Raw genomic sequence first — 13,071 nt, forward strand, 5'->3', positions numbered from 1 at the left:
ATACCATGGAAATTCTCATGGATTATGGACTTGGGTTTTAAGGAAGAAGGCGCGATGGTGGGTTCGTCGGTGTACAAGCTATATAGGGGACACGATTTATCCAGTTTCAGGTCCTCGGGGGAAAACCCTAGGTGATACTGTTTGTTCTTGATTGATGATGATTAGGGTTACAAGGTCATCATCATTTCTTTCGTTCTCTCTCTATTTCTTATCCCCTCCCATAAATCCCTCCTGGCCCTTATAAAGGATGCCAGGTCTTGGTACTCCGGGTCGGTTACATGTAAGGGTTCCCTTATATGGGCTAGTTCTTGTGTCACACGCCATGTCCCTAGGCTTCGACTCCTTTGGTAATTGCCATCCCTTATTTGGCTTTGTGGGCGTCTCGTTGGACCGCACGAGGTATAATAATCGTGGGTACCCGATTGATTATGCCCACATCTTGCCAAGGCATGCACCAAGTATCGCAAGAATGGCTGGCTAGTTCTTGTGTCATAGGCCATGCCCCTAGGCTTCGGCTACTTTGGTAAGTGCCATCCCTTATTTGGCTTTCTGGGCCTCTGGTTGGACCGCACAACGTATAATAATCGTGGGTGCCCGATAGGGTATACCCACATCACCGCTTGCCAAGGCATGCACCAGGTATCGCAAGAATGACTGCACAAAAGATTGAGAGAGCTTCGGTATATATCTTTGTCGATCGCTTTCTCACGTCCATAAAACACTGCCCTAAGAGTCACCAAGCAGTATGTCAACTTATCATGATTCAAAGACCAAATCACAGAGAATAACCATTGTGTAGCCGCAGGTTTCGTTGTGACCTCCAGGTGTTGGGTAATCGAGACCGGTACCAGGGCTCACACACACCTGCTTATTGAGCAAGGAGTGCTGCCACGAACCCATCTCACCATAGAGAGAGCATGAACTGTAAGTTTCCATGTTGCAACGATGAAGGGCATCACCAGTTGGAATTAATTGCTTGGCTAGGAACCATAGGAACACCTTGATTTTCAAGAGGTTACGAACCTTCCACAATCTAGTTCAGTTTCTCTTCTCCTCCTTGTGGTTAGAACTCGATGGTGTGCCCTCGAGTCGTGCCACCCTTCAAGATAATAAATTCACGATTATTTGGTAGGCCGAACAAACAGAGAAAACACACATTCTTTCATGTTGTCATGCATGTCTAGAAATCTTCAAATGGAGTTGTACTCATGGGTATAGAACGAATCATCTCGACATTCATCAGAATAACAGATTCTTCAAGCCGATGTAGATCCTAGCTATTTGTTGTCACGTGATTGAACTCCGTAACTGCAGTAGGTGGATTACATTTCCTACATGTAGTAGGCCTCACCATAGCATCCCAGTGAAGCCAGTTGTCCTTCCAGTTGTGAGTGTTAGTCCCTGTGCTAATTCTATGAATGGGCCATTGTTTCAGAACTTCCATACACTCAACAATTTCCTGCCAAATCTAGGATGGATGAGCTCCCATTGGCGCTTCAAGGAAAGCCACTTTATTGTAGTAGTATATTTCTTTGAGAATTATGGAGCTTACAATATCAAATTTTGCATAGTTTTCCATGCTTGCCAAGCTAGCAGATGGACCATATCAGGGAACTCCAAACCGCTAGCAAATTTGGGTTTAGTCATATCTTCCCACGACACCTAACATGTATTCCTTTTCCCACCTCGACAACCCCAACAAAAAATATGGAATAGAGTGTTTATATGATGACACGGACCTACCGGTGGCTTAAAGCATGACATCGAGTATATGGGTATCGCCTAAGTAACCTATTTGATTAAAATCACCTTGCCATCAGCGGAAAGGAGTAGCTCCAACCAACCTTGGACTCGTTTCCAGACCCTATCCTTCATATACTTGAATGCACCATTCATTGAACGCCCCACAACTGAGGGCATGCCAAGACATTTCTCACTGGGTGATTTGTTCTAGACGTTCAGAATTGTTTTCATAGCCTTTTGTCTCTACTGTTGACAACCCTTGTTGAAGAACATTGAAGATTTATCAAGATTAATCCTCCAACATGAGCCGTTACAGTAGATGTCAAGCACCTCAGCAACCTAGCTCTCTATTGGTCCCTCCGCACTCGCTTTCACGAACAACATGCTATCATCCGTGAAAAGGAGGTGTTTTAATTTCGAAACAGAGCTGGCCACCTGTAATCCTTGTAGGCTCGATGATCGTGAAACACTTCATGAATTTTAAAGGAATGTGAATCCATATGCTTCTAGCAAAAACAAATACAGGGAGATGGGGTCTACTTGACAATTCCCCCGAGTGGGCTTAAAAGCCTCCATTGACGAGCCATTAAAAAGGACTAAAAAATTCACTGAAGAAACCATGCTCATGATAAGATCAACCCTCCTTTCGCTGAAACCCATATGCATCAAAATCTCTCAAAGGTATGACCATTCCACGCGTTCATAAACTTCACATCGAGCTTAATTGTACAATGACTATGCTTCTTTGATTTATTCTTTTTCTTCATAAAATGAAGGCACTCATATGCTACAATTATGTTGTCTATGATTAATCTTCTTGAAACAAAAGTAGAGCACCTCTCAAATAATCTCCAACAAAATCCGTTTCAACATGTTAGCTAGCCACTTTGGGTGTAAGAACGATAAACGTATCAATTAGCCATCCTCCCCTCGGAGTAGGCAAGGCATGGATGTTGTGATCTCTGAACCACATAGCTGCCAATTTTGCTGGAAGAAATGTGCAGGGTACCCATCTGGTCTTGGGGCTTTCGCTGGGAACATCTGAGAGTGTAGTCTTCACCTCATATGCCGAATAAGGTACTAACAAAACTGCGTTCATCGACAATGTGACGCTACAAGGTATTGTATACAAAATGCGATCCATCTCGCTAGCTATTTCCACCTCGTATAAGTGATTGTAAAAATCACATGCAAGGGCACTTAATTCCTCCAGATCATTAGTCGTACCATCATCCGATTTTCCAAGTTAGATATGTTGTTCTTATTTCTCCTAATTTCCCATTGGTGGAGGAAGTGGGTGTTCTTGTCCCCCTATGATAATTACTGCACTCTCAAACATTGTCGCCACATGAACTCCTCGCGATGTTTTAACTCCGCAATGTGATCGCAAATTTTAATTTCAGCGTGGCTTGGTTTGATCCTTCCTGGAGCATCTCTCACCAAGATAGGACATACAGAAACCGTCACTACTGGCTTCAATTGGCTCATGGCCATATTCGCTGCAAAGAAAGAACACTCAATCGTCCTCCTCATCGGTGTCGCAGTGGTAGTGCCGGCGGTAGCGCGTCTCGTCGAACACCTTGACACTCATATCCCCCTCGCAAAGGTAGGAGAATGTGAGCACGCAGTCAGGTTCGAGGTCGTGGTAGCGCGCGAACTTCTCCTAGCCGGTGTGAAGGTACATCTTGATGCGCGCGTCGAAGATCACGTCCACAATCCACCGGCAGCAGTAGCAGGCAGCCTCCCGCAGATGCAGCGAGGCCGGCTCGTTGCCGGCGACGAAGTCGACGAACTTGTCCAGTAGCCTCTGGATGCCGAGTGGGTCGCCCTTGAGAACGACGACGAACTCGAACATCACTTCCCGCTCCTCATCATGCATGTCAGACGATGAAGACGACGGCGTCGCAGGCGATGGCGAGCGTGCAGCTCTGCCACGGCCACGGCCACGGCCACGACCACGACCACGGCCGCGACCTCAGCCTCCGCCTCTACTAGCCATGGCGTCGACTCTTGAGATGGTGGCGGCTAGGGTTTGGGACAGAGGCGCTAGGGTTTGTGTGTGAGGGACGATGAGAGAGCGACCCTTTTTATAGGCCGGAGGGAGGCGGGGGAGCGGTGGCGCTCATTAACGCCGGCACGCAGAGCTAGGCGCGTCGAGACGCTTCGATGCGCCTCTGCGGGAACTGCACCGTCACTGCGCGCCAATAAATTTCGTCGCGAGGTAGGAGACGGTTAGGTTAAACTTCACTGTGCCGCTGACGTGTCGGTCCCGCCGCTCATCGCCTCGCTTTTCGTTGTGTCTGGCGTGCCCGGAGTACCCTATGTAGTGGGGACGGGCTTCGGGCGCCGGACACCATATCGGGCCGCGCCGGACAGAAGGAGGCTTTGAAACACGCGGGTGGAAACGTTTTTTGGTCCGGCGCGCCCAAATCCCTTTGGGGGACGCGGCTGGAGATGCTCGTATCTTCTGTCGGAGGCTCGGCATGCGCATATTGGTATTAGGTGTAGCCGACTCGGTTGCTCAGGATATGTACAACCAGAGGTGGCTAGTTGCTTTCTAAAAGAATATAAGATGCTTAGGCGCTTCATATTTATTTTTTCGCTCGTTGATAATTATGTATATCATGTGCGATCCATGATATGTAAAAACTCTTGAACTTTGAAACTTTATATTAAAATGGTCACCATTTAAAAAAAAACTAGGCCACAACCACAAATGTTCTGACGAAAGGGCAGCAATCTAGGTTATGTCTCTCCTTCACGCTGACGTGTTCCTCCTTGTGGAGCAGTTCATTGAAATCACCAATAGACATCCACTGGAGATCCGATGAGGATTTTATAATCTTTAGCATATCCAATGTCTTATGACAATCTTAAACTTGAGCTTCTACATACACACGCTCAAATGCCAAGGCTCCATTTGAAGATGAAACAATAACATCAAGGTTGTGCTGAGAATAAGGTAAAATCTTAGGTATTTATTTCACTATTCTAGAAAATGCTAACTCCTCCGCTATGGCTAGAACTACTAGCTCCCAACGAGCGATAATAACCTAGTGTTGAAGCTAGTTTTCCCACTCTAGTCTTGTGCAACTGAGATTCGACTACACACAAAAAAAATAAATGGGGCGTATCTCCGTTTCAAATCACGGCTTTCACGAACCGCCGTAGCTATGCTAAGCCCACGACAATTCAAACGATACATATTTATTGTTCTCGGCGGCCCTCCGTGTGAATTGGGCCTTTTACGGGGCCTGTAATTTGTTGCTATAATACCCTTGAGAAAGGCCCAAACTCGTAGCGTGTAATACAGTAACCGTCGTGAAAATGTCCTTTCGTCATAAAAGACAAAATATCAGAGGTGGTACATATGGGCCTTTTAATCCGAGTCACACGCTTAGGGCATATACAATGGTTATATCTTAGCATTGTCACCTAGGATAATTGATAGCATGTAGGAGACAGAAATAGAAAAAAGAGGTTGGTCTTCTCTTAGTAGATAGATCATCTCTGATAAATAATCTCTCTCACCACCATTTAGGGATATCTTATTACTAGAGATAAGACTAAAAAATAACCCATTGTTCCACATTGTTTTTTTCTTATATCTAAATTACGTGGCAGTATTAAGATAAGATAGTCTTATCAACCATTATTCATGCCCCTTATGCACATCCAGTTTGCAAGAGATTCTTCAATTCTTCTACAAAAAAGTTGTTCGATAAATTATTTTATGAAAATAAGCAGGAATACAAGAACAGAGGGGAAGATTATGTTTGGTGTTGGGGAAGGCCACACACGCGATCGAAATACATACATAATCTCTCGTATTACATAGGAACCATCAGAATCACATACTATATATATTGTTCCGGATGCACAAACTCAAACGGCAGCCCAAGTGACCAAAAGCAGAAATTATTAGCCGAACAGCGGCTTCAATCAAGAAACAATGAAAACAAAAATCGCGGATGGATCAAGAGGGATAATCGGCGAAGTAGGTACGTGCCGGGACATGGAAAGAGGAGGAAGATGGAGAAACTGAAGCACAATAATCCCATGCATGCTACTATGTCTTTGTTGCTTAGCCGTGGGGGGTGGGCGTGATCTACATGCCCTGCTCTACGAGGTAGTCGCCCAGCCTCTCCACCACCAGGTTGCACTGCCCCGGGGTCATGGGCTCGTCGTAGATGCCCACCACCAGCGCCTGCCCGGTCTTCTTCAAGGTGACGCCTCCTGCTCCCTGCGATTATAAATGAAATGTTCAATGGCGGGCAGAGATTAATTAATTAGAAGAGCCTATGGGATCGTCGATCCGATCGTTACCTTCTTGCCACGGATGACGGCCCCAGGTTCACCTTGGATGACCATGTACTTCGTTCCTCCGATAAACATCCCGGTCGGGGCAAGGGTGCCCGGCTCGTCGAAATCCTTCATGATGCCGGCCATGTCCTCCGGCTTGAACTGGGTCACGCTCGCAACACATCAGTCAACAATGAAGATGCCGTCGGAAACGGCAACTGGGTTCGCGCGGGATTCTTACCGAGGGGAAGTCGGCGCTCTGGGCCCAGACGGTGCCGTCGTGGCCGAGGATGGCGGCGGAGGCGAGGTGGTGGCCCTCGATGTCGCACATCAGGTGCTCGTCCACGTACGTCTGCCACGACATCTTCGCCTCTCCCCGGCGGTGCTCCGCCTTCTACGGCCGGCCAAGAAACGGTCCCGGTAAATCGTTATCTCTGCTTCGCTGCGGAGGCGGTGGCTTCCTTGCGGTGGCGAAGCGTACGTAAACCGTGGTGGTGTGGTGAGGTGTACAAGCGCCGAGAACGGGAGCGGCATATAAATAGGGCGGGAGAGTGGCGAGGAGGAGGCGGGCTGGACCCCAAGTGCTGCTTCGTCCCAACCACCCGTTCCATCTTGAGTTCGCCCTTCAACCTCGCGCCTCCTTTGGTGCGCTGCCGCGCGCCATGAGCCCCCAATATCATCATGGCCCATGCCCCGCTCTATCGCCCAACCCTGGATTTGGCAGCAATTCCGGCCTTGCCATTGCCTATGCCTGTGGGAGCTCATTGTTTCTTCATCCTAAACACAGCGCGCTTGGGCTAACTCGTTGCAGTTTGCAATAAGGGCATCTCCAGCGGCAACCTCCAGTGGGGCGACGCAAAGTGAACGGGCCACCGCAGAGACGCAAACCTGGCCAAATATGCGCCTGGGATGCGTCTCTGGCGGACGCTCGGCGGACACGGAAAGTTTCCGCTCGCGTCAAGCGGACGTTTCGTCGGGCCCGCCTGGCAGCGACCCTGCGTCGATGCGTCTTCTCCGCCAGTACTGGCAGCGAGACGTCGTTTCGGCAGTCTGCGGCCGCGTAAATGGCGATGCCTCTCGTGGCTCGGCCGTCGCCTACCTCTGCACACATAGTAATGGCGATGCCACGCGTGGCGCGGTCGTCGCCCTGCCTCCGACCTATATATACAGGGGTGCGAGCATCTCATCTCCTCCCACTAAACCCTAGCCGCCGTTGCTGTAGCGCCGCTTCCTCTCAGCCTCCAACAGATCCACCATGAGCAGCGTCGGACGCGGCCAGGCTGCCGCGCCTCCACCTCCACCTTCACCTCCCACTCCACCTCCTCCGGCCTCGAGCTCCTCCAAGGAGTTCGACTCCGAAGACAGCACGGGCGACCTCCTCGACCCGGTCAGGAACGCCGCGGCCCTGGCACTCGCGACGCAGGAAGCAGAGGAAGAGCTGACGGGCCACGCGGCGTTGGACACCGAGCTGGAATAGCGCAGGCTGACGGCCGCCGCTGCAGCAGAGGACTCCGACTCGGAGATATCTTGGTCCTCTGATGACCCTGATGCGCCGACGCCGGAGGAGAAGGCGGCGGAGCAGAGGGCCCTCGTCGAGTCTTTCGAGACGCTCAAGGACGATGCCGCCAACGCGAGGCTGTAGCAGTGCCTGCAAGAGGACGCGGCGGCGCACCGAGCCATAGCGGCCGCGCGGGAGGCGGCGGAGCGACGCAACGACGGTGTCGGCCCGTCAGGAAGCAAGTAGTCTAGCCCTATAGATCAACTTTGTATAATTTTTATGCATTTTTATGTACTACTTTAAATATTTTTAACTATGTTGCAATCCAAAAAATGGGTCGCCCCGGTGGGAGCACACCCAGATGCAAACGGACGAGCGGACAAAATATGTCTGCGGAGCGACGTAAACGGACACTCGCGACCACTTTTGGACGTCAGAAATGCGTCGCGCGGCTGCAAATGCCGCATGATCGTAAAGCTTCACGACCGACGTGATGAGTAAGGTGTGGCTCCCAGCCAGTGAGATTGGCATTGGTTGTACCACAGGGCCAGCAATTCGTACTGCCGATGGACTGGTGTAGGCCATACGAATCTTACTTTCCAGCCATCTCTTCTCTGTGCCCCCCGCACTCAGTCGCCACTCTGGCTGAAAGCGTCCACCGAGCTGTTGTTGGGCTTCCAAGCCCATGAACTTTGAGAGCTAACCCATTCTATCCTCTTGCCCTATTTACCAGAACTGCTGTCGTGCATGTTCATTGGATCAAAACAAGCCCAGTGAGTGAGTCCCACATAGGCATAAGGAAATTTTTATTTTTATTTTTTATAAAAAAAGATAGGCATAGGGGACAAATGGTGAGCTTTAGTAATAATACGTAAATGTATAAGAGTCCAAAAGGAGGCACTAGAGACACACACAATTCAGCTGCAGAGCTTAATTATCAATCCTAGGACCTTCGATAACTGAAACAACAAGGTTGTTGCAGCCCTCCTTTTCTCCAGCTGCCTCGCAAGCATATTCCAAACTGCTCGCCCAACAATATCCAAACACAACGGAAAAAGGCCACCAATCTCTACCCCACATGCTGAATAATACGACCTTCAGATATCACAGAGAGATATGAGATGATATGATGCAAAATGCAGCAAGGATGAGCACTTGGGAAACTGAATCAGCAGAACGCATTTCTAGTTCTCAACGACAGCTAACATATATTGTCCGCTCAACAGCGCGCATCTTATAGAGAACAACGTGCTGCGTAATATGGTCCTTACTACCACCTTCAACCCATAATAGAATGGTACTGGTTCCCAGTATTAGGCAATTAGCCTTCCTCCTTCGATCCAAACATACTAACTAGAGCTCAGTCCGAGGATCACAGGAAGCCTGACGCGATCACAATGGGAAGCATAGGGAGCAGCAAGGTAAAGCATTGGCCCGGCAATGACGGACTGGATGCGCTTGGAGCTGGAGGTGGGGTTGAATTTGTGTTGATAATCTTTCTGCTATAAGAAAAGAAGAAACACATAGTCAGTGTGATCTGTTTCTCGCACGAGTAGGTGGAAATGTTGATAAAATCTGCAAAGAGAAATAAGAAAGTATTTCTTACTCAGAGTCCAAGTAAAAACAAGCATCATAACCTGCAAGCAATCAGTGCAAAAAGCATGAGAATATTATCCGGCTGAAGAAAAGTAACATCAATCAGGGTACTGAACCAACAAGTACAACCAAAAACTCTGTACAGAGCTTATGGAACACTGGGCTAATGTGCAGAGGGTGTAATCATGTCTTGCAGTTTATATAATCTACACTATGTGAACCAGTATGCGGGCATCCTACCCATCGGTAAGATATATAGAAATACTAATGTCATCATCACATATTCATATAAACATTTTTTATCAGACACATATGGTGCATTAAAGTGAGAATTATATCATCAGATTTTCATGTGTTTTTTTCTAGGTACACGTTGATACTGTGCAGAATTACCATATGCAGAGGTTATGCATCAGCATACAAAATATGACAACACAACTGGTATATGAAAATTAACAGGTCGGAACATAGAAATGGTTATGTGTATGCTCATTCGTCTAACCCAGCAGATCATAGCAAGAAGAAGCAGAGAGTGAGAAAACATAAAAGTGTGAAGTTAACGATTTGGTACTAAAAGTCAAAAGCCTATGTATATTACAGTATTCGGTAACGTACTAAAGTTTATCTGTTCTCTGGACAGAAAGATACTCAGAAAAAACAACTGAAAACAACATAGGCTTTTAAAATGGAATCATTCAAACAATCACAGCTACATATCCAGGAATACAGCCATCGACTTATTGTTGTAATTTCAGTCAAGGACTTGCACAAATATGTAACTATTAGAAAACTGTTATAACAAACAATCTAATCAGCACGTATTGCCTGGGATTATATGCTTGCATTTATATTTAGCTAGTTCGTAACTGTTTAGACTAATTTATTTAGTGTTTGTCAATATTCAAAGTACAACAAAAGCTGGTAGAGGTATTGTTGCAATTTAAGTCAAGGACCTGCATAACTATTATCGCTAACACTCTACTCAGCACATATTGGCAATATTTAGGCTAATTTAGATAGTTTGTCAATATTCAGATTGCAGCAAAAGCTAGTAGAGGTACAGAGAACTTTTCAAATGCAACAACATGATCAATGAAATTGATCTAAGCACAGGATACTTACTTGGATCTTTCGTCGTTCGCACTCCAGCACCACCGAAGCTACAAGCCACATCAGTAGCTCCCTTTTGCTGATAATACATGTTGAATGCATATGAAGCATGTGAAATCAACGTATCAGGCTGGTAGCAGGGTTGGCTTGGCTGAATAGCAGAGCAATCGACATCGCCTGGACCGCATGCCCAGTTCAAGGCATTCTGCAGAGCAGTCTCGGATACATTGGTTGAAGCAACACACCAGGTACCATTTGAACCTGTAATGTTTCCTCCAGTCATTATGTCCACATTTCCTCTGCCAGTCCAATCTAGACTGTAGATGGCGCTCTGGTCCGGAGAGAACAGTCCCCAGTTCCTCTCCGACTCGATGCCTGGCTTCCTATTCTCGTTGAACAGGGAGAAGATGTAGACATCTATCTCCTCTCCAGGCTTCGCAGGTGTGCCACTGTCATTAACAACATGGCGTATCAGATTGGTGTTGTATGTCTGAGCATTATCCGGAGTCGCTCCGGTCTCCTTAGCAGCTCCTTTGTTTGGCCACCCCGTCTCGGTGATCATGATCTTCAGCGTCTTGAAGTTCAGAGCCATGAGCGCAAAGAAAATGGAGTCAACCTGGGCATCGAACATGTTCGTGTAGACCAGCCCGGTGTTGGGGTCAATCACGCCCTGCGACTGCGGCGAGAAGAGGGCGTAGTTGAGCGAGACGTTGCTGGGCGAGTTCTGGTAGGCGTAGTACGGGTAGAGGTCCACCATGAAGGGCGCCTGGTTCTCCACGAGGAACTCCAGCATGGGCTTGAGGAAGTGCGCGTAGCTGCTGTTGAAGGCCCCCGCGGACGGCGGGAATGACCGGGACAGGATCCCGAGCGAGTGCGTGCTGGAGATGGTGATCTTCTTGTGCAGGCCAGCCTTCTTGAGGGCGGCCAGCACGTTGCGCATGGCGGGGACGACGAGGGCGGAGACGTTGACGGGGCTCTCGGTGATCTCGGCGCCGACGGTGATGTGGGTGATCGCGGTGGCCGGGTAGTAGGGGAGGATGCTGTTCTTGAGCCAGGTGTCGACGTTGGACTGGTACTGCGAGAAGGCGAGCAGGTCGGCGTTGGGGACGCCCACCATGAGCTCCACGCTGGTGTTGGCGAAGGCCCTGATGACGTCGATGTTGGTGTCGTAGATCCGCACGTACTTGATGGACTGCTGCTGGACGAGGCGCGCCACCTTGTCCGGGCTCGGCAGGTCGTCGGCGTTGCGCCCGTAGCAGATGCCGGTCTTGCCGCCGCGGCAATGCCCTGCAAAGGCCACGTCACGGTGTGTGTTTTAGCGACCATTTATGGATATCCGTTTTAACGTCAAAAATAAACAATCGAAAATCGGGTAGATAAAGTTCTTGGACATTGGGGACTAGGTTTTCCCCAAAAGAACATATTCGCCGACGGACTTGGACATCATCACGATGCCCATTACAAAATACTAGCAGCTAGCTCTCGGCAGCACGCAAGGCATCAAGAACTCGGCATCCACTCCATACTTCAAAAAGGCAATACTACTGCTATCAAGACTCAATCGAGGAGCGGAAGAGGGTAAATGTTCCAAGAACTCACCCACGAGCAGAAAGAAGAGGAACGCAGCAAACGCCGCCGCACGCCACCGCGCCATTGGCGTCCCTGCCCCAAGCTCTGGCGCCCTCCGGTGCTGCAACCTTGCTCTCGCTGTATGCGCGGACGAGGAAGGAATGTGGCCGTTGAGGCGTAGATTGGGAGGAGTTGGGAGAGAGGAGAGAGGAGGACGAACCGAGGCACGGGCTGTCGTCCACAGCAGCCACTGGGCACAGCCGCGCAGGCGGTGCAGCAGAGCAGGCGTGGAATGGAGTGCCTGCGTGACTGAAGCGGACGCGAGGGGTGTGCTGTGAAATGGGGTTGAGAGCTCTAAACAAAGGCCGCACGAGTCCGGAATAGAAATGGAACGGACGAATGTTTGATTCTGGCGTGGACCGGGACCGCATGGCTAGGTTGAGCACTTGGGACTGGTGATGTAAAATACGACTTTCGAATGTTTCAGTAGAAAAAACGACTTTAAAATTTCATTCGAATGGCGCAAGGCCACTTCCAATGCTCGTTGTTTTTTTTCATCTAATTGGATGTACCATAAGAGATTCATGAACAATGTAATTATAATAGCTAAAGGAAATTTTTGGAACTTGGGTATCGCGAAACTTGATTAATCTTAGTCCAAAACTAAGTTACATAGTTACCCGACAACCGAATCTTTAAACAAAATGAAGGATTGCAATGTCATGCCAACATGCAACTCTAATACTATAGCATTTCATATGCACCAAATTTTGTTTGATTCCGTTAAACGGAAAGAAAAGGATTCTAAAAAACCGGTTTCGGGTGGATGTTTGGATTCTGTAGGAAATTAGTGCAAAGAATTCCTTAGGATTTAATCCTACAGATCAAATAACTACCATATAAAAAATCATACGAATTTGAATTCTTAAGTTCCTCTGCAACTCATTGGAATCAAAGAGGCCTCTTGATCATGTTCAACAATCTTTGGTTCACTATATTCAAGCAACCTAGTCTTTTTGAACTTTGTTTATAGCATGTATAAATAGGAAAAACACAAGAATCATAATGAACAATACAAAATCAAAGTGAATCGCATGTGATGGTATAATTAGGATGTTACTATGATGTTAAAAGTGTCCCGTACTTGGTGGAATATAACTAACAAAGATATGAAATTTCTCTCCTTTGAACCAAATTTAAGAATACTATAACTCTCTTCTACACTTTTTCCTCATTTTTACTACCAAAGCAAA

General features: G+C 48.0%; 2 protein-coding genes across 3 annotated transcripts; both read right to left on the reverse strand.

Annotated features, from left to right (window-relative positions):
• Positions 1-5,553: 5,553 nt before the first annotated feature.
• LOC127343790 (profilin-2) lies at positions 5,554-6,535 on the reverse strand. The gene is made up of 3 exons (XM_051369977.2): positions 6,287-6,535; positions 6,070-6,207; positions 5,554-5,986 (listed from the first exon to the last, which is right to left on the reverse strand). The coding sequence occupies exons 1-3, from the start codon at positions 6,407-6,409 to the stop codon at positions 5,852-5,854; spliced, it is 396 nt and encodes a 131-aa protein (XP_051225937.1). The 5' UTR covers positions 6,410-6,535; the 3' UTR covers positions 5,554-5,851.
• A 2,172-nt stretch (positions 6,536-8,707) lies between these two features.
• Positions 8,708-12,264, reverse strand: LOC127343789 (glucan endo-1,3-beta-glucosidase 13). Of its 2 annotated transcripts, none has more exons than XM_051369975.1 (5): positions 12,039-12,264; positions 11,849-11,956; positions 10,262-11,536; positions 9,150-9,180; positions 8,708-9,042 (listed from the first exon to the last, which is right to left on the reverse strand). In XM_051369975.1, the coding sequence occupies exons 1-5, from the start codon at positions 12,247-12,249 to the stop codon at positions 8,916-8,918; spliced, it is 1,752 nt and encodes a 583-aa protein (XP_051225935.1). In that variant the 5' UTR covers positions 12,250-12,264; the 3' UTR covers positions 8,708-8,915. The 2 variants fall into 2 exon arrangements, with proteins under 2 accessions (XP_051225935.1, XP_051225934.1); XM_051369974.1 differs by having other exon boundaries at positions 8,708-9,045.
• Positions 12,265-13,071: the final 807 nt, after the last annotated feature.

This window comes from Lolium perenne, chromosome 3 (genome assembly GCF_019359855.2).
Source record: "Lolium perenne isolate Kyuss_39 chromosome 3, Kyuss_2.0, whole genome shotgun sequence".
In the NCBI taxonomy this organism is placed as follows: Eukaryota; Viridiplantae; Streptophyta; class Magnoliopsida; order Poales; family Poaceae; genus Lolium; species Lolium perenne.

Excerpts from the sequence above, each read along its gene's own strand:
- LOC127343789 (XM_051369974.1), bottom strand. The coding sequence starts at position 12,249 with ATGCGGTCCCGGTCCACGCCAGAATCAAACATTCGTCCGTTCCATTTC. Across the intron at positions 11,957-12,038 it reads GGACGACAGCCCGTGCCTCG|CGAGAGCAAGGTTGCAGCAC; the intron begins GTTCGTCCTCCT and ends CCGCGCATACAG. Across the intron at positions 9,181-10,261 it reads GCGAACGACGAAAGATCCAA|GTTATGATGCTTGTTTTTAC; the intron begins GTAAGTATCCTG and ends GATTGCTTGCAG.
- LOC127343790 (XM_051369977.2), bottom strand. The coding sequence starts at position 6,409 with ATGTCGTGGCAGACGTACGTGGACGAGCACCTGATGTGCGACATCGAG. Across the intron at positions 6,208-6,286 it reads AGAGCGCCGACTTCCCCTCG|TTCAAGCCGGAGGACATGGC; the intron begins GTAAGAATCCCG and ends AGCGTGACCCAG. Across the intron at positions 5,987-6,069 it reads CCGTCATCCGTGGCAAGAAG|GGAGCAGGAGGCGTCACCTT; the intron begins GTAACGATCGGA and ends TTATAATCGCAG.